Consider the following 24008-nt stretch of genomic DNA (forward strand, 5'->3'; position numbering starts at 1 on the left):
AGAACGCGATGCTTTTATAGTTCAAAAATGTACTTTTGGAGGACAATCTGCTCATAAATGATCTCAGACTCCCATTTCTGAAGTTCTGAATAAACCATCAGTTCACAGCCCATTAATCATCAAACACAGTTTCACAAATATAAAACCAGCATTATTATAGTTGCACTGAAATGAGTTTGTAGTGATATAAAAATACTGTCAGCCACCAGTGCTCCCCCTCAGCCTCAGTGAAGTTTTAATAAATAAATGAGTGGAAGACAAGAATGAGTCAAAATCCAGAACAGATAAATTTTATCACATTTATTTCTGGACTTTAAGTTAAATCTTGGTCAGAGTTCTTCTGTTTCTTTGTGGGTTTGCCGCTCTGCTTCTGTGACTTCTGCAGCAGAGCCAGCGTGTCTCGCTTCTCAATCTTTCTGAGATGTTTCTTCTTCATCCTCTTGATCTTTGACGTATTCCGGATCTGAGAAACAAATGAGACATAAAAGTCAAATATGAGCTGATTGGAATATTACAATAAACCGAGAAAGCATTGACACACGAGGGACTGAAGAATATGCCAGTATTTCTTTTAGCTGGAGACAAGTCGACATACCACTTGAACAATCTCAGCTTTGCGTTCGTTCTCTTCTCGACGTTTTAAGTTTTCTTCTCTTCTTTTCCTCTTTTCCTATTAAAACAGGCAAAAACACAAAAACAAGTGAGGTGCAATGCGTTGACAACACAATGGTCAAGCAGACCTGCATCACTCACACAGCCTGCCTCCTTACCTCCTTCTGCCGAGCTTTCTCATCCTTAAGCTGCAAAGAATACTGCTTCACCAGTGCCTTCTCCCGCTTGGCCTCCATCTTCTTTTCCCAAGAGGAGCACAATTGTTTGTCTCTCACTAAAGCTGAAAACCTTAGAAGACAAAAAAGGTTCACACTAAAGTTTTACCAACAAACTTTAGGGCGATCTGTACAAGACATCTCATTATAAACGAAACCTTATTACCAAGAACTCTCATCACCATCCTCATTAACTGCCATGTACGTACTTTTCATTCACATACAGTACTTTATAATAATAATAATAATAATCGTCCTCACCTCGCCTTGCTCCGGTCCTTCCACACTCTTCCAGATTTCGGTTTTCCCAGAGGAATGGCCGGGCGGGGCTTCTCACTGGGAGCTAGGTGAGGCTTCTTCGGGACCGGCTCTGCTGGAACAGGTCTGGACAGAGGAGCGTCTCCGCTGCCGTTAACTGTGGATTTGTTTTCTGTATCCGCCGCTGGAGTCACTGTCTGTGGCTCAGCTGGTTCCGGTGTCGGCTGCTCTGCCCCGGGACAGGGCTCTGGTTCCGCTGGCATGCTGGACCTGTCCTCGGCCGGACTCACAGGTTTCTCCTCTGTATTTGTTTCCTCCACCTCTACCGGTAGCTCCTGGAGGACTGACCTCCTGCTCCTCCGGCTGGGAGTCCTCACCGGGGCTTCAGAGCCGAGCACCGGTGCTGGAGTCCGGAACGTGCGGCCGCTGCGGGTCCGTCTGCCCTCCGCCGGTGGTTCCTGGACCTGCTCCGCTCCCGGTTCCGCCTCATCGGCGGCTTTCTCTTCTGACACGGGTTTTCCTCTTTTTGGCATATTTTTAAATAAAGTAACAGCTCATTATTAAACCGTACTTCTGTTTCCACGTGTGAGCTCTCCCAGCGTTGTGTACGTCGCGTTATTTCCGGTGTCGACGATAAACAACATGGCTTCACATTACCGCCACCTCCAGTTCTGGAGGGCAAACTACAAATTTGAACTTCCTCTAAGGAGCGCCATTGTTTGGCTTTAGCTTTTATCATGAAAACTGTGGTGTTTGCTCTTTGTAATAATGCTCATATAAATGTGACACCATCAATGTGTAGCTTAGTTAGCTCCATCAGTGAGTCAGTCTCAGCGATACCTCTAGAGTTAGATAGTGAGTGAATTTAGCTTGTCACAGTTCACATATACACTAATTAAACACACTTGGATTTTGGGTGTCTTCTTTCTTTACAGCCACAATCAAATTTGAGAAGTCAGTGTCTTTGGTTGCATGTCTTATTAAGGCGAGGTTGCTGGAAGTGAACCACAGAACACAGAGAGAAAGATCCTGAAATGACGCTAAAATACAAACAAGAGGAAAGTGGTCAAAGTATTTGATGAAGGCTGAAGAACCTCATAGGCCGACTTCATATGTAAACTTTAATTTGTTTCATATTTTACTAAATTTAAAACAGGGGGATTTCAAATCAAATGTCATGTAAACCTCAGTAATGTAAGTAGCTGCTGTGAGGCCTTTTTGAGCTTTTTGGGTTGAGGCCAAAAAGACCAGTAGAGGTCCTTAAAGATTTGAACCCTCAGAATCAGTTTGCGCTTCACTGATCTCAACCTGATCCCGATTTACAAACTTATTACTGATTTAATTTTCAGAAATGCAACTGAATAAGTTAAATAAGCTAACAATTTTACACTTTTTTTCCCTTAAGGGCAGCAAATTTAGTTTAAAAAGAAGGAATAGGGCTTTGTTTGGATTCATCACATCACACCCATGCAAGTAGTAAAGCTTGCAACCCCCTTTTTTGATTTGTTGTATTTTTATATTTCATAGTGCAGTTATGACAGGTATAAATACCAGAAGTTATTAGAAGCAGATATTAAAACTGAGACCTCAGTCATGCCATTTAACCTTAGCCGAGCCTTAACTGTGGGAGATGTGAAAACATTTTTTCTTAACTAAAAATCCTCTTCCTTCATTGATGTGATTACATTTAGTCACCCTTCAGACCCTGATGGAAGAGTCTGACTTTAATGCCAGAGTGACTTCATCACTATCCTGGCAAAGTGTGTTAGTGTTTAGGTGTTACCCAAGATCCACAGTGACGGGAGACAGCTGAACCATTTAACAGGTTTCAGTGAACAGTTTCAGGAATGTGCAACAGCACACAATGTTCACAAGCAGTTTTCCAAGGACCAGGACTTCCCTCAGGTAAGTGTTACCAAAACATGGATTCAGACAAGTATTTCCATAGGAACTGGGAGGGTAAGGCTTGCAGTTAACCTTCCAGAACAGAGGAGTCTCCGATGAGACTGAGGAATTGGGACAGGAAAGTGCTGTCAGTAAGTGGAAATGCGAAACAGGTTTGCCTGCTTGAGTCTTCCCTCGACCACACCGACTCCTGGAAAAGAACATGCATGCAACTTATAGAGCTAGACAACAGAACTGCACCTGGAGGACAGGAAACTATGACATGATTTGACCTTTCACCTTTTTAGACCTTCCCAAAGCTTCCTTTCTGTCTAATCCAACCATAAAGGGCATGTTAATCGATTATTAACCAGGTACTGACAGGAACACTGAGACAGGTTTGCTTGTTGTAATTTAATTTGCTGTTGTAATTGTAATTTAATTTAATAATTGTATTTGATCCAAGTCTCTGGTACACTAACTGTCAGTATTTTTCAGCATAAGGATGCATCACCTGAAAAAAGCATATTAGAAGTTGCCACTCCAAGCCCCGGGCATCAATAAAGTCAATCCACGTCAAAGCGTACCAAAGCCTTCTTAAATAGCACAGCTCTGCCCCCTCTCACTTCTATCTGCTGTAAATTTGAAAGCTTTTTATTTTTTATTTTTTTTTGCAAGGTCCCAGAAGATAGACTGTTGCACATGTTACTGCTCACAGCAGAAAACAGGCCAAGTGTTTTCAAGTGTTCATGGGTGTTGTTTTGTAGGGGAATCTTGCCCATCACAGGGGAACCTGAACTTGTTTTCCCTCCACACACATGGCCATCCCACCGCTCATAGGCTCATCAGCCTTCTGTATAATTATATTGCTTATAAAGAATTCAATATTTTGTTTTAACTGCGATAAGATCGAAGCTTTAAGTAGAATTAGACTGTGCCTGACCAATTGGTGTAAAAACTTTAGGGCCAAGAACTCGTGACTGTACTGCCTGACTTTGTTCTAAAGTTTTTCAGGGTGGGATCTCACCTGTCAGAGGTGAACCTCCACTGTTTTTATTTTTTAACAAAATTCTCAAAAACTTGCACAAAGTCTTTATCTCCACATTCTTATCTCTAGTTAAACCACATCCAAACAGTTTTCTCACACAGTGTCCCTGCTCACACCGAGGACAAGGCCAAGTATCTGTAGGCCACCCCACAGTGTCCCTCATAGGTTCATCTGCTTGGGTTTTACTTAGTAGAGAAAAATGCAGGTAACTAAAAGACACACACACACACACACACACACACACACACACACACACACACACACACAGTCCAAATGAAACAGCTTACTTGACACACCTTTTAAAGTAAAATGTTACATTGTGAATATTTAAAAAAGAAAAAAAAAAACGTCTTCAGTGCCTTAAATAAAAGGCCCAACACTGCCACCTGCTGGCTTAAAAGCGTCCATACGCCACCATAATAATAATATTTTAAAAAATAATAATAAAAATAAATAAATAAAACTAGGACGTCCTCTTTTCCTCCTGCCTGGCAGCTCCTTATTCAACATCCTTCATCCAGTATATTCATTGTCCCTCCTCCGCACAGGTCCAGACCATCTGTTCCTCACCTCTCTCATGATTTCCAGACATAAAAATATTGCGGATTTAATACATTGTCGTTCTCTTACCCATATTTCCTTCTGCTGTATATTGTATTTTTACTCTATACTGTCAGATTGTACATTTAAAAAAAGGCTTCTATCCCATAGTTCAAAACAGTGACTGTCATTATTTCAAACCCTTTGAATAAAAAGCTCAACACTGCCCTCTGCTGATGTAAAAGCGTCCACACTCCACCAGCATATCACATGATTTCACTTCCGCGAGCCCAAATGAAACGACTCACGCGCAGTAGATCCAGGGACGTAAGGTCTGTCGCCGACCGTGTTCAGATAAATTCTGCATGTTTTGGTAACTTTGGATGCGCTCCGAGCCTGAAACAGAGCAGCAGGACTCCTGAGAAGACTCGTAATCATGTTGGTGCTCAAAACTGGCAGCGTGCTGCTTCTGCTGATGCTCTTTGGACGATCAGTGAGTAGACTACGCTTTTAAAGATAAAGTTTTAAACTTGTCTGGTGCATACTCTGCAGCCTCATTACACGAACATGAAATTGGGTGCTGTGATGTGAGATCATAAAGGTTTTTAACATCAGTAGTGTCAGGCTCATGTATCGGTTGTTGTTTGTCAGAGTTTTAGACTATAAAGATGAATGGTCGATAGGTTACACTGGAATGTCTAGCAGAGCTGAAACATTTAAAACCATGTTGGGATAACTACAGGATCTTAATGAGACATCTTTTACTGAGACATCCTGAGATCACCTGAGATGTCAGCCCTGTGCCATAAAAACACGAACTTGCTAAATTATGACCACTGCAATATACAGTGCTAAGAAACAGCGCTTCCTGGTTTGCTTATATTTTGGCATATTTGTCACACGTACATGTTTCAGATCATTAAACACATTTGTAATGTTAGACAAAGATAAGCTGAGTAAATACAAAATGTAGTTTTTAACTGATCATTTCATTTTTTAACAAACAAACAAAAGTTATCCACATGTACCTGGCACTATGTGAAAAAGTTAATGTCCTTCGTTCTCAAATTATGAATATACACAGACTCATTAGCCACACTTAAGCCTGATTACTGCCAGGCCTGCTGATTCAAGAAATCACTTAAACAGAACCAGTCTGACAATCTCCAAAAGTAACACATCATGGGACAATCTAAAGAAACACATAAACTCCAGTGAAGCACTGTGAGAGCCTTTATTCACAAAAGGAGAAAACGTGGAACAGTGGTGAACTTTCCCAGGAGTGTACGGCCTCGCATCAGCAGCTCATGAAGGGGGTCGCAGAAGAACCCAGAACAAGATCAAATGAACTGCAGGTCTCACTTTCCTCAGTGAAGTTCATGATTCAAGAATAAGAAATAAAATGGCCTGTATTTGTATAGCGCTTTAATAGTCCCTAAGGACCCCAAAGTGCTTTACACATCCAATCATCCACATATTCACGCACTGGTGATGGCAAGCTACACAGCCACCCTGGGGTGCACTGACAGAGGCGAGGCTGCCGAACACTGGCGCCACTGAGCACCACCAGTAAGCAACGGGTGAAGTGTCTTGCCCAAGGACACAACGACCAAGACTGTCCAAGCCGGGGCTCGAACTGACAACCTTCCGATTACAAGGCGAACTCCCATCTCTTGAGCCACAATCGCCCCATAAATAAGAAAGAGACTGGGCAAAAATGGCATCCATGGGAGAGTTCAAGGAGAAAACCACCAACACATAGAACACAAAGGCACACATTTGAAAAACCATGTTGATGATCCCCGAGACTTTGGGGGAAATATTCTGTGGATTGATGACACAAAATCTGAACTTTTTGGAAGGTCTGCATAAAAAGAACATAATACCAGCAGTCAAACATGGTGGTGTTATTGTTATGTTCTGGGGCTGATTTGCTGCTTCAGACCCTGAACAACTTGCTGTAATTGACAGAAACATGAATTCTGCTCTCAACCAGCAAATTCTGAAGGAGAATATCTGAAGCTCGAGCTCACCGGAGTTACATAGCAGAACAGTGATCTGAAACACACCAGTAATTCTGAATGGCTCAACAAAAAGAAATGAAGGTTTCTTTTGTTGAGCTAAGTCAAAGTTTGGACTTCAGTCCGACTGAGAGTCTTTGGCACAACCCTAAACAGGCTGTTCATGCTCGAAAATCCTCCAATGTGTGTGATTTAAAACAATTTTGTAAAGGAGAGCGGGCCGAATTCCTCCACAGTGATGTTGCCAGGTATCGCAAATGCTTGATTATAGCTGTTAGTGCTAAGATTGGCCCAACCAGTTATGTTTAGGGAGCAATAGCTTTTTTCACACAGCGCCAGGTAGGTTTAGATGACTTTTTTCCCTTAAGAAATTAAATGATCATTTAAAATGAATATTTTGTATGTGGCTGGGTTATCCATGTCTAATTGTAAAATGATATGAAACATCTAAGTGTGACAAATATGAAAAAAAAAAAAGGGGAAAAAAGATTCAGATGTGAATCTGTTGTGTTGTGATCTGTCTGCAGCTCGGGGAATCTCCTTCATTCACTGTGGACTACCAGCATGACTGCTTCCGTAAAGATGGGGAGAAGTTTCAATACATATCAGGAAGTATCCATTATAACAGGATACCCAGAGTCTACTGGAAAGATCGGCTGCTCAAGATGTACATGGCAGGCCTGAACGCCATCCAGACGTAGGCTTACTTCCTCTCACTCTCTGTAATCTTCACATATCTGTGGAACTGATGTGGAAACTGAAGCGAATGAACTCAGCTTATAAGTTAATAACTGTGGCAGTTTTGCTCTGTTGATGCAAACAAACACATAATCTTAGCACTATGATGCTCTATAAACTAAACTGTAAATAGATTACATGTTAGTGAATCCAAATTAATTTATGGCGCAATCATGACAAAATAGTTATAGAACTAAGGATGTATGATTTGATTTAAAGCTTCATGTTAATGAAAGCACAAACACATCTGACAGGTTTCCTGTTTGTTTGGATGACACTGACGTTTCAGTCACTTTGCAGGTACATTCCCTGGAACTACCATGAAGCGCTTCCAGGCTTGTACAACTTCAGTGGAGACAGAGATTTGGAGCATTTCCTTAAGCTGGCGCAGGACATCGGTTTGCTGGTCATCCTCCGGCCAGGACCGTACATATGTGCAGAGTGGGACATGGTGAGTGAAAGTGTTTGTTGACTGTGTTTTTATAATAAACTATTACAGGACACTTAAAACATGCACTTGCCTTTTATTAATAATGTGGAGAGTCTAATCCCTCCATCAGCCTTAACCGCTTCTTACCTGGTCATCTACACAGTCGTTTCCAAAAAAGCTGGGACGCCGTGTATCCGGTCGTTAAGTGATGACGTGACGAATCCTACTTCCGGGCCTAAAGTAGTCTGCGTTTAATATGCCTTTTGTGTTGTTAACATGTTTAATGTTATGTATTTTCTTCTATTTGATCTCAAAAAGCTCCTAAAACAGTCAGTGATCACTGTTGACCTCCCTCGGCTTTTATTACCACTAATCATTTATTTAAGCTCAGTTTTTAAAACCTTAGGAAGTAACTACAGCCCAGCCCATGCAGCAGTATATGAATGACTAACCTCGTATTGTGGATGGATTATCTCAGTTGTTCTCCTGGCTGAAGTTTGGTCCTTTTACAGCATCCTGCCATGCGATTACATTTGTTCCTGACCACCGTGAACACTCACGTTAACTTTTATCGAGTGGAAAAAAAGTTAGCTTGTTTATATTATGCTAACATAGCTGTGTCGCTAGCGGTCACGTAGCACATCATTATATACCAGCTAGCCCAACTTCAGTAACCCTACAAACGTCACTGCTGTTTAGTTTTCTGTCTTCATTTATGTTGGAAGTGATAACAGAGCTGTACGTTTTAATTTGTTTCCAAAACCCCGCAGTCAGGACATGCTATATTGTATTTAGATAGAAGCTAGCGAGCTAACTCCCTGCTACTTCTAACTCCGTTAAATGTCATAAATTCCGTTTTCATGGATGCCTGGATGTTAAACTCAATTGTTACACCTGGTAGAGCAGAACGCTGATCATTTTATTAAAGATGAAAGACTTTAGACAGTTTTTCAACTCTCAGTAATGCCATAGTGATCGTTTGATATATGGACCTGCAGCGGAGTTTAGGTCCAGACACTGCTAGTGACGTCAGACTTAACAACCGGATAGTGCAGTGATTTGGTGATGTTTTTATTCACAGTTGAGCACAAAAAAGGTAATTTTGGATTTGAAGGTTATCAATATGCCTCAAAAAGGTTGTGGATGGGCCATGTTTACCACTCTGTAGCATCCCTTGTTCTTTTAACTACAGTCTCTAAACATGTGGGAACTGATGTGACCAACTTTAGGGAGAGGACTATTGTCCTGCTCTTGTTTCATATCAGATCTAGCTGCTCAACAGCCCTGGGGGTCTTCTTTGCAGTATTTTTGGTTTACTAAAGCTAAATGCTTTTAGATGGTGAGAAGTCTGGAAGGCAGTCAAGCCTGTTCATCATCCAGGCTGCAAAGTCATGCTGTTATAACAGAAGCACTGTGCAGTTTAGTATCATCTTCATCTTCATCTGCAGAAATTTATGAATCAGATAGCAGTGATTTTCTTTTTATTTAAATGTTTGGTCAGAAACTGTTGATGAATAATTGATGGATAAAAGGATAAGTAACAAATTTCAAGTGTTGAGTTGATCCTCTCGGGACCCGGAACACCGCTGTAAAATTTTATATTTCCCTCTGGATGAACCGAATTGCAAAGCTTCCCAACCTTTGGTGCAAAGCATCATAACATTCCCAGAAACCCATCACGCCTCATAATTAACCTCTACTGCAATACATACTCTGTGGTCCCCATAGTAATTGTCTTTTTTAGCAACGAATAGAAACTGAGTTTCTATGCTATGCCATGCCTCAAAGCTTTAAACATGCATTTAGCAAAAATTTCTTAATGTTAGTATGAATTGCAAGTTATATTTCTGCTGTTTAAGTTTCACTGGACTTTATTTCACGTTATCTATTTTTGTGTATTTCTGCCAACCAGGGTGGTCTGCCTGCCTGGCTTCTCAAAAAGAAAGACATCGTACTGCGCTCTACAGATTCAGGTGAGAAACAAAAGCAAATGGTAATGTAACCAGTAGAAATTGTATATACAGCACAATTCGCAACAGAGTCATTTGTGTATTCCAGACTACATCGCAGCAGTGGATAAATGGATGGGGAAGTTGCTGCCTATGATAAAGCCGTATCTCTATCAGAATGGTGGTCCGATCATCACTGTTCAGGTGAGTCCAGGACTTTCCTGGTGTTTGGATTTGTACCTGCTTTAGCTGCTGTTGTTATGTTTTACATCATCATTACATACCTGTTTGATAGGTGGAGAATGAATACGGCAGTTACTTTGCCTGTGACTACAACTACATGCGTCACCTGTCCAAGCTGTTCCGCTCTTACCTGGGTGATGAGGTGGTGCTGTTCACTACAGATGGGGCTGGGCTGGGCTACCTCAAGTGTGGCTCAATACAAGACCTCTATGCCACTGTGGATTTTGGGCCGGGTAGGTATCTGTCAACGGTAAAATGCAGAGTGAGGTGAACACTCTAAGCTGAAAACTTCTTGTTTTTTTTCTGCACTGACTCCTTGTCACATTTCATTAGTCATTCACAGGGAAGTAGCAAAAACAAATGCATGATTATTATTGTCTCTTCCTTTTGCTAGGTGCTAATGTTACTGCTGCCTTTAAAGCACAGAGACAAGTTCAACCTCACGGGCCTTTGGTAAGGGTTGCCCTCACAATGTTCTCACAGCATGGTACGTTTTCTCTTTAGGTGCTCACGGTGCTGTTTTTAATTCACAGGTGAACTCTGAATTTTACACTGGATGGCTGGACCACTGGGGATCACATCACTCGGTTGTGTCGCCCACTCGAGTGGCTAAGGTCCTCAGCGAGATGCTGCTCATGGGAGCAAACGTCAACTTGTGAGTTTATGGATCTCAGAGACTGATTGTTAGAGACAGTGAAGGGCTGTATCATCTAAAGCTAGAAATGTATTGGTGAAGTGATGCCTCCAGGGATCAATCCACTGCTACAACTGCCACCTAATACAGTGATTGGCCAAACATGGTGCACAGGTAAATGATAGAAGGTTCTTATCTATCAGACATTATGGCAGCATCATGTTGCTTAGCAGCCACTTAGCAAGATGCTAAAATGATTTATGCACTGGTATTGTATCGTTTTAATTTTACAACTACCACACAAACATTAAATTAGATGTTCCTAGCAACAACCTTGCAACAGGCTTAAGTGACAAAAATCTTTGGTACCGATCTACCACCCCATCCCATAATGCACTTTGCATTTCTCCTTCATTTACCTTTTTCATTCTCTTGTGTTTATACACCATTCTACATTTCCACAGTGTGTCAGGGTGGTGTGATCAAAAAGTTTCAGCCAAATGTTTCTTCTACAATAAAAAAAAAAAAGACATCTCCTTTGACAACACAGTTGTGAATAACGGTAACAAAGAGGCATATGAGCTTCTTAGGTGACATCTACAGGGAGCAGGTGAAAAGAAGCAGATCTGTAAAACATTATTACTCTGTGTAGTGTGTGATTAATAATGAGTCTGATCTTAAATCCACACTTGAACATTTCCATCTTGAGTTTGCAACTATGGCAAACAGTGATTGAAATGGGCTAAATTATTGTAAGAATATACACATTGCTATGTAAAATAATTGGATACTAGCTAATTGCTCTACATTTGCAAATACAGCAGGTGCATATTTTAGCTTATATACCGGTACTCACCTTCCTTCCTCCTCACACAGGTACATGTTCATAGGAGGAACCAACTTTGGATACTGGAATGGTGAGTCCACTTTGACAAACTGATCTGCTGAGATGATGATTGTTTCACATGACTTCTGACAAAACACTGCCTTTTGTCTGACTGTCACTTAATACCCTCAGGGGCCAATATGCCATACGCTGCACAGCCTACAAGCTATGACTACGATGCTCCGCTCACAGAAGCCGGAGACCTCACAGAGAAATATTTTGCCATCCGAGAGGTGATCAAAATGGTACGAACAAGCGTAAGCTTCTACTTTTACAGTGTCTAATATCTGTGAAGGTAATAAAACACTGTGGCAGCATTTCATTAGCATACGCTAACTGTAGTTACAATAAGTAATTCATTGTTTCTTTTGAGTATGGTTTTCTTGTATAAGCCATTTTGACAAACTTGCATTTTTCCAACAGTACAGTAAGGTACCAGAAGGGCCGATACCACCAACAACTCCAAAGTATGCGTATGGTGCCGTAACAATGAAGAAGGTGGGTGATACTCATCACCTTTAATAAAGTCATTAAAACAGTGTTATAGAGTTTTTACTAGGGCTGAACGATATATCGCATTTGCGATAATATCGCGACATGATCAAGTGCAATTTTCTAACCGCAAAGGCTGCGATTATACTGCGATTATATTATACAATTCATGGGCTGCATCCTCCTGAGGCCGCATTTGTAGACCGATTACGTCACAGCGACGCGCCGAAGGCTGTCCAAATTACTACCATATCCCAGAATTCATAGCGCGGCCCAGCCAAACTCCAGTTTCCAGCAATGGCGGCCGCTACTAAGTTTTAAAATTACTCATACTAATCTTTCTGGGTCACAAAATAAACTTTTAACATATTTTCAGGCGAGAAAGTAGTTGTGTAAACATCAAATATCTGCTCGGTTTATCAAGATATCCCATATTTGCAAAAGTGCTTCGACGTTTTCAGAGGCGTCTGCTACCCACCAGCTCGACAGCTAGCCGGGAGCTCGAGGGTTACTGATGCGGCCGAGAACGGCACAACTCCCGGCACATCATTTTCAGATCACCGCGGAGTTTCGCTGCTCGGGTTAAACGTAATATATAAGTCACTTAGACAACCTAAAAATGTTATTGTTGGGCTTTTTTCAGTGTTTTGTTTGTTCGTGAGTAAATCGGTTTGGCTGAGATTAAAGTTATTAGATTAGATAAAATAAAACTTTATTAATCCCCCGGGTGGGTTCCTCCTTGGTTTTCACACAGCTGACTAAACGTCAAACAGAAAACTTATTAAACAGAAGTATGAGACAGTCGAGAATTTACACCAGTGTCTGGTTATATTTTAGATAGCAAGAAGCAGACGGCCGAGTTTATTAAACTCCACCGAGACAGCGGTGACGCTAATCAGAACTAGCCTTCTGATTAGCTAATCAGAAGGCTAGACCGTCCAATTTCACGCCTTTAAACTTTAAAGGCGTGTTTGTGTGTGTGTTTATACAATTGCTATTATGTTTGCACTTTATGTGTAATGTTACTGACTGCAGAGATCAGTAAGATGTGTGTATTTTTTATTTATTAGTTTTATTTATTTAATATTATTTTTTAATTGAATGACTGTCTAGTAGTTCACAGATGTCGAAAAACTGAGTGTGGTAAAGCCACTGATTTTTTTTATGTATATTTCTGCAATCTGCACATTGTACTGACTTTCATTTTAATGTTTACACCAGGGTTCCTTGTCAGCACTTTATGCTCAGATGTTTGTAAGCTAAAAATAAACTATTGTGTATGTTCAAATATACTGTTGTGATTGAAGAAGTTAAATAAAAATGTCAGTCATCAATTCATGCATCACCTCATGTCATCATAACAGAGGTCTGTCTTCCAGGAAAGAACAGTTTAAAATTAATGTAATATAGTATTGGCCATACTATATGATGTATTGCTTGTCTTTGTTTAATAATACAGAAGACAAAGACCTTAAAAAATAATCGCATATCGCATCGCAATCGCAATATTGGGGCAAAAAATCGCAATTAGATTATTTTCCATAATCGTTCAGCCCTAGTTTTTACTGTTTTATTGGATTATGCTTCAAATGTTATGTTATACTTATGTTCACATATTTCACCAGACACAATGTACCAACTCTGCAGAAACAGGAAGCTCACCCTGTGACATTATTAGCACACACACTTTGTGACACACACACACACACACACACACACACACACAGCTTACACACAGACAGCATCAGGACCTGCGTAACAGGAAATGTGATTATATTTTCATATTGACGATGTAACCTATAAAAATAAACGAATGCTGCAGTTCGTGGTGTCGCTCTGTCTGAGATTCACCCGTGCAGCACGTTAACTATCTCGAGTGTCTCAGTGTTGTTTATTCACCTGACTGTTTGTTAACTGTAAATCTCTGACAAACAGCTACTTTTTTAGCACTTTAATAATGATTTTCACATTGCTTTATTAAAAAATGGATAATGAAGCTTATGGACTGATGAAAATTAAAGATTAAAGTTTGACCTTGTGCCACCTGCAGCTCCAGACCGTGTCGGATGCCCTAGACGTACTGTCTCTCTCTGGCCCTGTCAGAAGCATCCATCCTCAGACTTTCATCGACTTGAATCAGGTACCAGTAATTGTTCCGTTTTTCCCGTTTTATCAGCAATAATAACTTTGTACTGTCATTAACGAGTCTCTTATGCTCCTCTAGGCTTTTGGTTTTATGCTCTATAGGACCATCCTGCCCATGGACTGCACCACACCAACTCCACTGTCATCTCCACTGAATGGGGTCCATGACAGAGCATACGTGTCAGTGGACGGGGTGAGTATCAGATGTTAGGTGGAGGTTCTTCTTCATATGAAGCCAGACTTTATCACAGTTCGCTCAGTCAGTTCAAGTTTAGACTAGCTGTTGTTCTTAAATATTTCGGTGGAAGCCAAACGTATGCATCATTAAACTTACACAACTTTTGCTTTCATTAAGTTGTCTTGTTTTTTTTGATTAGGCTCCTGTGTTCATGTTTAGTAAGTCACTTATTTATTCATTAACAAACTTCGATGTCTTTTGCATCAAAACCCATAATTTCTTTTGCAGTAACCGCTGTGGATAAAACAAGAAAAAAAATCATAATAAAATCATTAAAGATGCAGCTGGATATGTTACAAAAGATGAAAACAGAAATGAAACACTGAAAAGAACTGATCTGCAATAAGCACAAAGTACAACCGCATACAATGACACGACAAGGACGGCACACTTTACTGCCAAACAACAGCAGGATAAATAAAAAAGAGATATTCCACAATTAAGGTAGAACTAATAAAGTCATTTCGTCTTTATTAGTTCAGTTTATTAACTGAACTTTATTTATATATATATATATTTATATATTTATAAATATTTTATATATATATATATATATATATATATATATATATATATATACACACACACACACACACACACACACACACACAGTGGGGCAAAAAAGTATTTAGTCAGCCACCGATTGTGCAAGTTCCCCCACCTAAAATGATGACAGAGGTCAGTAATTTGCACCAGAGGTACACTTCAACTGTGAGAGACAGAATGTGGAAAAAAAAATCCATGAATCCACATGGTAGGATTTGTAAAGAATTTATTCGTAAATCAGGGTGGAAAATAAGTATTTGGTCAATAACACAAATACAACTCAATACTTTGTAACATAACCTTTGTTGGCAATAACAGAGGTCAAACGTTTACTATAGGTCTTTACCAGGTTTGCACACACAGTAGCTGGTATTTTGGCCCATTCCTCCATGCAGATCTTCTCGAGAGCAGTGATGTTTTGGGGCTGTCGCCGAGCAACACGGACTTTCAACTCCCGCCACAGATTTTCTATGGGGTTGAGGTCTGGAGACTGGCTAGGCCACTCCAGGACTTTCAAATGCTTCTTACGGAGCCACTCCTTTGTTGCCCGGGCGGTGTGTTTTGGATCATTGTCATGTTGGAAGACCCAGCCTCGTTTCATCTTCAAAGTTCTCACTGATGGAAGGAGGTTTTGGCTCAAAATCTCACGATACATGGCTCCATTCATTCTGTCCTTAACACGGATCAGTCGTCCTGTCCCCTTGGCAGAAAAACAGCCCCATAGCATGATGTTTCCACCCCCATGCTTCACAGTAGGTATGGTGTTCTTGGGATGCAACTCAGTGTTCTTCTTCCTCCAAACACGACGAGTTGAGTTTATACCAAAAAGTTCTACTTTGGTTTCATCTGACCACATGACATTCTCCCAATCCTCTGCTGTATCATCCATGTGCTCTCTGGCAAACTTCAGACGGGCCTGGACATGCACTGGCTTCAGCAGCGGAACACGTCTGGCACTGCGGGATTTGATTCCCTGCCGTTGTAGTGTGTTACTGATGGTGACCTTTGTTACTTTGGTCCCAGCTCTCTGCAGGTCATTCACCAGGTCCCCCCGTGTGGTTCTGGGATCTTTGCTCACCGTTCTCATGATCATTTTGACCCCACGGGATGAGATCTTGCGTGGAGCCCCAGATCGAGGGACATTATCAGTGGTCTTGTATGTCTTCCATTTTCTGATGATTGCTCCCACAGTTGATTTTTTCACACCAAGCTGCTTGCCTATTGTAGATTTACTCTTCCCAGTCTGGTGCAGGTCTACAATACTTTTCCTGGTGTCCTTCGAAAGCTCTTTGGTCTTGGCCATGGCAGAGTTTGGAGTCTGACTGTTTGAGGCTGTGGACAGGTGTCTTTTATACAGATGATGAGTTCAAACAGGTGCCATTCATACAGGTAACGAGTGGGGGACAGAAAAGCGTCTTACAGAAGACGTTACAGGTCTGTGAGAGCCAGAGATTTTCCATGTTTGAGGTGACCAAATACTTATTTTCCACCCTGATTTACGAATAAATTCTTTACAAATCCTACCATGTGAATTCATGGATTTTTTTTTTTTTCACATTCTGTCTCTCACAGTTGAAGCACCCAGCACGCCCCTGCGGGCGGTTTATCCTTCAAGCTCGGGTCCTCCACCAGAGGCCTGGGAGCTTGAGGGTCCTGCGCAGTATCTTAGCTGTTCCCAGGACTGCGCTCTTCTGGACAGAGATCTCCGATGTTATTCCCGGGATCTGCTGGAGCCACTCGCCTAGCTTGGGAGTCACCGCACCTAGTGCTCCGATTACCACGGGGACCACCGTTACCTTCACCCTCCACATCCTCTCGAGCTCTTCTCTGAGCCCTTGGTATTTCTCCAGCTTCTCGTGTTCCTTCTTCCTGATGTTGCTGTCATTTGGAACCGCTACATCGATCACTACGGCTGTCTTCTTCTGTTTGTCTACCACCACTATGTCCGGTTGGTTAGCCACCACCATTTTGTCCGTCTGTATCTGGAAGTCCCACAGGATCTTAGCTCGGTCATTCTCCACCACCCTTGGGGGCATCTCCCATTTTGACCTCGGGACTTCCAGGTTATACTCGGCACAGATGTTCCTGTACACTATGCCGGCCACTTGGTTATGGCGTTCCATGTATGCCTTGCCTGCTAGCATCTTGCACCCTGCTGTTATGTGCTGGATTGTCTCTGGGGCATCTTTACACAGCCTGCACCTGGGGTCTTGCCTGGTGTGATAGACCCCAGCCTCTATGGAACTTGTGCTCAGAGCTTGTTCTTGTGCTGCCATGATTAGTGCCTCTGTGCTGTCTTTCAGTCCAGCTTTGTCCAGCCACTGGTAGGATTTCTGGATATTAGCCACCTCCTCTATCTGCCGGTGGTACATACCGTGCAGGGGCCTGTCCTTCCATGATGGTTCCTTGTCTCCCTCCTCTTTCTTGGGTTTCTGCTGCCTGAGGTATTCACTGAGCACTCGGTCAGTTGGGGCCATCTTCCCAATGTATTCTTGGATGTTCCTTGTCTCATCCTGGACTGTGGTGCTGACACTCACCAGTCCCCGGCCCCCTTCCTTCCGCTTAGCGTACAGCCTCAGGGTGCTGGACTTGGGGTGAAACCCTCCATGCATGGTAAGGAGCTTTCTTGTCTTTATGTCAGTGGCTTCTATCTCCTCCTTTGGCCAGCCTATTACCCCAGCAGGGTACCTGATCACGGGCAGGGCGTACGTGTTGATGGCCCGGATCTTGTTCTTACCATTCAGCTGACTCCTCAGGACTTGCCTGACCCTCTGCAGGTACTTGGTGGTTGCAGCTTTTCTAGCGGCCTCTTCATGGTTCCCATTCGCCTGCGGGATCCCCAGGTACTTGTAACTGTCCTCTATGTCTGCAATGTTGCCTTCTGGTAGTTCAATCCCCTCAGTTATGACTACCTTCCCTCTCTTTGTTACCATCCGACTACACTTCTCCAGTCCGAATGACATTCCAATGTCATTGCTGTATAGCCTGGTAGTGTGGATCAGTGAATCGATGTCTCGTTCACTCTTGGCGTACAGCTTGATGTCATCCATGTACAGGAGGTGGCTGACAACTGCTCCGTTCCGTAGTCGGTATCCGTAGCCAGTCTTGTTAATGATCTCACTGAGGGGGTTCAGGCCTATGCAGAACAGCAGTGGGGACAGAGCATCTCCTTGGTAGATCCCGCACTTGATGGTGACTTGTACTATGGGCTTGGAGTTGGCCTCTAGTGTTGTACGCCACATCCCCATTGAGTTCCTGATAAAGGCTCTTAGAATTGTACAAGATCAATGGGACCCTAAGCATTCCAGTATCCAGCTGTGGTGCATTGAGTCATAGGTCTTCTTGTAATCAATCCAGGCAGTGCACAGGTTGGTCAGTCTGGTCTTGCATCTCGGCTGACTGTTCTGTCTACCAGTAGCTAGTGTTTTGCGCCTCTGGTATTCTTGCCAATCCCTTTCTGTGTCCCGCTCATGTATTGACCCATGTGCCTGTTCATCTTAGCCGATATGATGCCTGACAGGAGCTTCCATGTAGTACTGAGGCAGGTTATTGGTCGGTAGTTGGAGGGGACCGGTCCCTTCTTGGGGTCCTTGGGGATCAGGACCGTCCGACCTTCGGTTAGCCATTCCGGGTGTCTCCCGTTAACTAGCAGCTGGTTCATTTGTGCTGCCAGACGCTCGTGGAGTGCAGTCAGCTTCTTCAGCCAGTAGGCGTGAACCATGTCGGGCCCTGGTGCTGTCCAACTCTTCATACTGGAGACCCTTTCTTGGATATCTGCCACTGTGATGGTTACTGGACCCTGTTCAGGGAGGTCGCTGTGGTCTGCCCTCAGATCCACTAGCCACTGAGCATTGCCGTTATGGGTTGCGTCCTTCTCCCATATGCTCTTCCAGTATTGCTCCGTCTCCAGCCTTGGTGGTGCTGTTCTCTTATTATTATTATTATTATTGTTCCCTTGCCACTGAGAGTACACCTTTGCTGGTTCTGTGGAGAACAGCTGGTTTATTCTCCTGCCTTCTATCTCTCTGGTGTACCTCCTCAAGCGGCTGGCCAAGGCTGTGAGTCTTTGCTTGGCAGTTTCCAAGGCCTCAGGTATGGACAGCTTGCTGTATTTCTTATGCACCTTCTGTGTCGCACCTTTCTGCAACTCCATTAGTTGGCTAACCTCCCTCCTACTTTGATCTTGCCCTCTAGCCTCCTTCTCCATGGAGGGTACTGCCCCTTGTGGCTGTTCAACTTGTAGCCAAGCATCTCACTGATCACTGCTGCCGTATTGTAGATCAGCTTGTTAGTGTCGGTAATCGTGGTTGTAGGTATTGTCCGTAGTGCTGCATTAACATCATCTAGCAGACCTTCTGAGGGTACTTCACGTAATCTTGGTAACCGACTACGGGGGATACAGGTTTCAAGCAGCTGGATAGCGTAGTGGTTAGACTACACGCCTTTGGAACAGAGGATCGCAAGTTCGATTCCTGCCTGGGGCGTCTGTATCCAGTAAGGGTCCTAAGGCTAGACCCCCTATGCTAAGCAAGCCTACCGCAGACATGAGCGAGACAGATAAATATGAAGGCATGCCGGCTCGGACGTCGCCCGGATCAACAAGGTCCGCGTCAGGTGTTGAGGAACCAGGGCACCCTGACGAAAAGTGGGCTACTGGAACAAGAAGGCATCGGTGGGCTATATATATGTGTGTATATATATATATATATATATTAGGGGTGCAACGATACACAAAATTCACGGTTCGATACTTTGGTGTCACGGTTCGATATTTTTTCGATACAAAAAAAATGTTCATGCATTTTTAATTTGTCATTTATTAAAATTATAAATATATATTTTAACTCAAAAGTACAGTTTTTAAATTTAACCCTAACCCTTGTGCGTGTTTTTTATTTTGACAGCGAATGCGCACCTGCGGACCACTTATGTGCAGCCCTGGTTATTTAGCTCGTCATATTGCAGCCACAGAAATTCTTTTGTCCATAAAACCATAAAGCTGCACTTTCTTTTTGCCTTATAGTCTGATTTGTCATAACTTCTCCGTTTTGTGGTAAGCTTTTCTTTGGCTGTCACTTCTTCACCCTGACCTGTCTTATTTGGCTCAGCAGAACTAAAATATATATCTGTCTGTGAAGGTTCTCAGTCATCCAGGTCATCGTAGTCAAATATATATCCTGCTGCTTTTACACGCTCACTCACATAAGCTCAGCGATTCTCTGCGCGATCAACCTCTCACATGTTTAAGCTTGCTGCGGGAGATTTCACTTGTCATGTTTGCATAGTAAGCTAACAATTAATAAGACGATGTCAGAGGAATTGGTGCACAAATTATCATCACTCACAGATCAGTGCTGTCGCTCTCTATACACAGTTCGCACGATTGCAAAGTGAAAGCAAAAAAACAAGCGCAAATTCAAACGCGATTTCAATATGTCACATATTGACAGTGGCTCACCGATGCCAATGACATAATTACCCAGCTACATTTCTGAAAGAATGCAAAAGCATTGACATATATTTTTCCTACAATAGCCCGACGGGCAGGGAAGAGATAGATTTTGGTAGCCCGACTGAAAAGATCGCTAGCCCCGGGACGTTGGGCTAGCGATATTGCGAGCCCTGTATCTGATTGAGGAATCACTCATCTTTGGAAAAGAGAGTTTATTACAGAGAAATGGCTCTTTCCAAAATAAAAGCTATACTATCCGCTTCTTCTGGGCTATATTCTCAGCAGCATATTAAACACATAAGGAGAATCATGTGCCAACAGCTGTCTAAATGACTCGGCTAAAGTTAGTAGCATGCTTGTTGTTTTTGTCTTTGCACTAGGATGATGTCGGCGTAAATGTGCAGTCATATTCGTTGTGTTCCCACTAGTGCTTTCAGGTTAATCTCGTTGAAATGACCTTAACGCCACAACACGGCAAATCTCCGTTAACGAGCTACCGCCGATCGCCCCGTGCATGGGGCTAGATGGCCAACATGTTAACGAGCTAACTGCGCTAACACACTAGCTCCCACCCATGTAATTGAGCATTGCATGGCAAACATACTGTTTTACTTTAGTCCATGACTCGCTTACCTTCAGGGTCATACGTCACATGAAAACCAAAATAATTCCAAACGCCAGATCTGAATGCCCTGCGCTCTTCCTTCTGACGATGCTGTCTGTGTTGAGCGCTCAGTGAATCTGCGTTCGACTACTCCGCCTAGGCTGCACTGTCGAGCCTAGACGGAGTAGTCGAACGCAGATTCACTGAGCGCTCAACACAGACAGCATTGTCAGAAGGAAAGTTGATAAAATAAATCAAAAATTTTGTATTGTTCGATACATATGCGTACCGAACCGAAAGCACTGTATCGAACGGTTCAATATCGATACGAATATCGTTGCACCCCTAATATATATATTAGACCTTTAAATCATTCTCTCCTTTTTCACTGAGTAGGTTTTATTTTTTTATTTATTTTTTTTGCATCTGGATTCTTCTTCCTTCATCTCAAAAGAACTGAAATTAAAAGAAAAGAAAAAGGAGCTCTAGATGTTTAGTTTTCCCTCAAATTTCCTTTAAAATCTTTTTCAGATGTGATACTTGGTGTGGGGTTTTTTGTTATTATTATTTTGAAAATAATATTTTAAAAGTGCCATTTCCGTTACCTCCTCGTGGTTCTTAATCTTTCTTACATTTTCATTTAAGTCTAAAACTACAGGTAGTATAATAAGATAGATTAGTAAACAAAACAGGTTAAGCTTTTAAACTTGATATAATCTCCACTTTTTCCCCAAAAACTGCTTTGCACTGATCAAGAAAATGTGATTATTTCTGCTATAATCTGGATTTTTTTTACAGATTTTTTTTTTATTTCTTCTCAAGCTGGCTGTAGGAATTCTTGAAAGGGATAAAGTCTTAAGCATCAATGTAACCGGGAAGGCTCGAAGTCAGGTGGACATACTGGTGGAGAACATGGGCCGAGTAAACTACGGAAAACAGATCAACGATTTCAAGGTTTGTTTCTGTGCTACAACATGTCGTGCTGATGTTTGTCCTTTGGACATTTTAGTGTTTGTGTAAGTATCCCAGGTCTATGGTCATGCGGAATTTGGTCACTTTTGTAAAAATTGTCCAGAGGTTCATGTAGGGTTTTTTTTGGTTCTTCAGAGTTTCATCAATCAGAGATCAGATAATAAAACATAATAATTGACACACAAACAAAACTATTTTCTGTTTATCTATTATTATTATTATTATTATTATTATTGTTAGCTGTTTAAAAAAACAGTCCCGTGAGATCTTCTCTTCTCTTATCACAGGGCTTGGTGTCTAATCTGACCCTGGGGGCGGACCTTCTCACCGACTGGACCATGTACAGTCTCAGTATTGATGAAGCAGTCATGAAGGGCCTCCTCGGAGAAAAAGAGCCTGCACTTTTTGATCCACCTCAGCCAGCTGATCTCTCCCCTCCAGCTTTCTACGGGGGAAGCTTCGTGATACCCGACGGCATCCCAGACCTCCCTCAGGACACCTACATCAAGCTGAGCAGTTGGAGAAAGGCATGTGACATGTTTTATAGCACGCACTGGTGCTAACTTGTCAAAAGACAGGTTTTGCTTTTCTCTGCTGAATGTTCTTATGCATTTAATATTTTTGGTTTTAGAGGGTCTGCTGGATAGAAGGTGACAGTTTGACCTCAAAGTACATGTGTTTATGTGACTGTATACAGACTGAATATTCATTTTTAGTTGCATCCTGGTAAATGAAATTATTGTGTACAATCTTTTAGGACCAGGTGGTGTATTAGACCTTTGACATCTAGATAGATACACAAGATATTTTTAATTTTTGTTAATTATTTAATTTTATTTTGATGAAAAATGGGCTAAGTAGCTTGTCTTTGTGATTTTGTGTTTTTCAGGGACAGATCTGGATAAATGGCTTTAATGTAGGACGTTACTGGCCGACTCGAGGGCCTCAGATGACACTTTTTGTCCCTGCTAACATCCTCAGTACAGCTGCACCAAACAATGTGACCGTCCTGGAGCTTGAAGGGGCTCTCTGCGGCTCTAAAGCGTGCACTGTGGAGTTCACCAACACCCCCATCCTCAATGCAACAGTCCAGTCTGACTACAAACAGCACAGTTGTTAAAGAGGATTTACTGTGACGATAAGAAAACTCTCCGCTGCACAAAAGGGATCTATTTGCACATTTAGACTCATTGATTTAGCACTTGTTGGGTCACCTCAACAATCTTTCTTTTTTTTTTTTAAACTATGAAAAGTGGTTAAATTTGGGAAATAATATCAATGATGTGTGTTTTTGTGCATTTTGCTGAATTATTTTAGCCTGTTTTTTATCAGCACATTAACTTCGGGTTTCTCTACCTCACTGATTCCACATGATTCCAAATTCACAGACTTTTTTTCCTCTTCAAAAAGGGAATGAAGTGAAAGCCACTGAAAGCTGTTTTTTTTTTTTTTCTTTGTTGTTCAAAACTCAGATCAGGGAATTATTGTATTTTTAAATTACTGCGGGATTGCTGCTTTTATTCTTTTACATTACATTACATGCACTCTGAGTTTGATTTACCTTTATACACCTTTCAAATAAAAACCAAATAATTTGGAATTTCAGAAATCCCCTTTGTCTTGTCTTTGTATGAAAAGATACCAGTCCGCCTGGCTGCTGTGGTGGTACAGTGGTTGGAAGGGTTGGGATCTGCTGCCGAGGCTTGTCTGTGTCCAAAAACATGGCTGTAGGTTCTTCTGAAGTGGCCTTGGGTGAGGCTGCACTTAAGTGCACAAAAACATGTCCTTTCTATAAAAGGTAAGCGTTGTTTGTGGTGGGAAATACTGGGTGTGATGTATCCATCACCATAAGGCGAACAAAGCCATTATGGCCACTTTATTAGATATACTTAGCTTGTTAATACAAATGTCTAATAATCCAATCACATGGCACCAACTCAAAGCATTTAGATATGTAGTCATGGTGAAAACAACCTGATAAAGTCCAAGTGACTGAACGTGGTCTGAATATTGCAGATAGTGCTGGTCTGCTGGGATTTTCCTGCACAAAACTGTGTAACCCAGTGAGCAGCGGTTCTCTGAGTGAAAGTGTTTTGAGGTC

The 24008-nt window shown here is 42.1% G+C and overlaps 2 protein-coding genes across 2 annotated transcripts; one reads left to right on the plus strand and one right to left on the minus strand.

Moving 5' to 3' along the window:
• Positions 1–285: 285 nt before the first annotated feature.
• Positions 286–1735, minus strand: ccdc86 (coiled-coil domain containing 86). Its single transcript, XM_085276722.1, has 4 exons — positions 1089–1735; positions 771–900; positions 596–670; positions 286–463 (listed from the first exon to the last, which is right to left on the minus strand). Exons 1-4 carry the CDS (start codon positions 1616–1618, stop codon positions 314–316), a joined length of 885 nt encoding a protein of 294 aa, XP_085132848.1. The 5' UTR covers positions 1619–1735; the 3' UTR covers positions 286–313.
• A 3100-nt stretch (positions 1736–4835) lies between these two features.
• glb1 (galactosidase, beta 1) lies at positions 4836–23516 on the plus strand. The gene is made up of 16 exons (XM_085276723.1): positions 4836–5050; positions 7106–7275; positions 7617–7767; positions 9659–9719; positions 9805–9899; positions 9991–10171; positions 10333–10391; positions 10472–10593; positions 11449–11489; positions 11591–11703; positions 11882–11956; positions 14001–14090; positions 14175–14288; positions 21758–21889; positions 22195–22434; positions 22797–23516. The coding sequence occupies exons 1-16, from the start codon at positions 4994–4996 to the stop codon at positions 23025–23027; spliced, it is 1932 nt and encodes a 643-aa protein (XP_085132849.1). The 5' UTR covers positions 4836–4993; the 3' UTR covers positions 23028–23516.
• The last annotated feature ends 492 nt before the right edge of the window (positions 23517–24008 follow it).

Source organism: Mchenga conophoros, linkage group LG6 (assembly GCF_057382185.1).
Source record: "Mchenga conophoros isolate Kocher_MC1m ecotype Shallow Benthic linkage group LG6, M_conophoros_male_GT1.1, whole genome shotgun sequence".
Classification (NCBI taxonomy): domain Eukaryota; kingdom Metazoa; phylum Chordata; class Actinopteri; order Cichliformes; family Cichlidae; genus Mchenga; species Mchenga conophoros.

Bases quoted from the DNA above. Each gene is read 5' to 3' on its own strand.
- ccdc86 (XM_085276722.1), bottom strand. From the start codon at position 1,618: ATGCCAAAAAGAGGAAAACCCGTGTCAGAAGAGAAAGCCGCCGATGAG. The intron at 671-770 runs GTAAGGAGGCAG...CTGTTTTAATAG, and splicing joins AGAAAGCTCGGCAGAAGGAG to GAAAAGAGGAAAAGAAGAGA. The intron at 464-595 runs GTATGTCGACTT...TTTGTTTCTCAG, and splicing joins AAGCTGAGATTGTTCAAGTG to ATCCGGAATACGTCAAAGAT.
- glb1 (XM_085276723.1), top strand. From the start codon at position 4,994: ATGTTGGTGCTCAAAACTGGCAGCGTGCTGCTTCTGCTGATGCTCTTT. The intron at 9,720-9,804 runs GTGAGAAACAAA...TGTGTATTCCAG, and splicing joins ACTGCGCTCTACAGATTCAG to ACTACATCGCAGCAGTGGAT. The intron at 14,289-21,757 runs GTGAGTATCAGA...TTTCTTCTCAAG, and splicing joins CATACGTGTCAGTGGACGGG to CTGGCTGTAGGAATTCTTGA.